Below are 818 nucleotides of genomic sequence, written 5' to 3' on the forward strand. Positions count from 1 at the left end.
TGTTTACCATATTATATATATATATATATATATATATTAATTAAATTAATATTTAATAATAATAGTTTTATTCAACAAGGATGCATTAAACTGATCAAAAGTGCTTTTTTCTTTATTTTTTTCTTTCAGATAAATGCTGTATTTTTGAACTTTCTATTTAGCTGTGAATCCTGAAAAATATAATGTATCACAGTTTCCACAAAAAAATATTGTGCAGCACAACTGTTTTCAACATTGATAATAATCAGAAATGTTTGTTGAGCAGCAAATCAGCATATTATTATGATTTCTGAAGATCATGTGACACTGAAGACTGGAGTAATGATGCTGAAAATACAGCTGCGCATCACAGAAATAAATTACACTTTAACAGATATTGACATAGAAAACTGTGATTTTACATTGTAACAATATTTCACTGTTTTAAATGTATATTTGATTCAATAAATACAGCCTTGGTGAGCAGAAGAGACTTCATTCATAATCATTAAAAAATCTTAATGACCTGAAATGTGTGAACTCTAGTGTATATTATGCACATATGAAGTGCAGCATATGATTTCTCTAGTCAGGACAGCAGGCTTGAGGGCTGTTACTGACCGTGAGGACAGGCTGGGTTTGCCGCTCTTGCTGCAGCTGCTGTAGATTCCCGGCCCATCGTCAAAGAAACTGCCCAGCGCCAGCTTCTGCCGGATGGACTCCCGCTCATTCTTCTGGGCCTGAGACAGAAACACAAGAAGACGAGTTTAAGATGTGCACATAGAGAACAGCAGATGGCAGCTGTGAGATGCGAAGAGCATGAACAACACACACACACA

General features: G+C 35.2%; 1 protein-coding gene across 2 annotated transcripts in view; it reads right to left on the minus strand.

Moving 5' to 3' along the window:
* The window catches only part of LOC107703018 (schwannomin-interacting protein 1-like), a 133,498-nt gene that overhangs the window by 20,350 nt on the left and 112,330 nt on the right, over positions 1-818 (minus strand). For both annotated transcript variants that reach the window (XM_016505508.1, XM_016505509.1), the window contains exon 3: positions 601-719. In XM_016505508.1, coding sequence (XP_016360994.1) covers positions 601-719 — 119 coding nt within the window. The remainder of the gene's footprint in view (positions 1-600; positions 720-818) is intronic.

Source organism: Sinocyclocheilus anshuiensis, unplaced genomic scaffold, assembly GCF_001515605.1.
Source record: "Sinocyclocheilus anshuiensis isolate Anshui unplaced genomic scaffold, SAMN03320099.WGS_v1.1 scaffold482, whole genome shotgun sequence".
NCBI lineage: Eukaryota > Metazoa > Chordata > Actinopteri > Cypriniformes > Cyprinidae > Sinocyclocheilus > Sinocyclocheilus anshuiensis.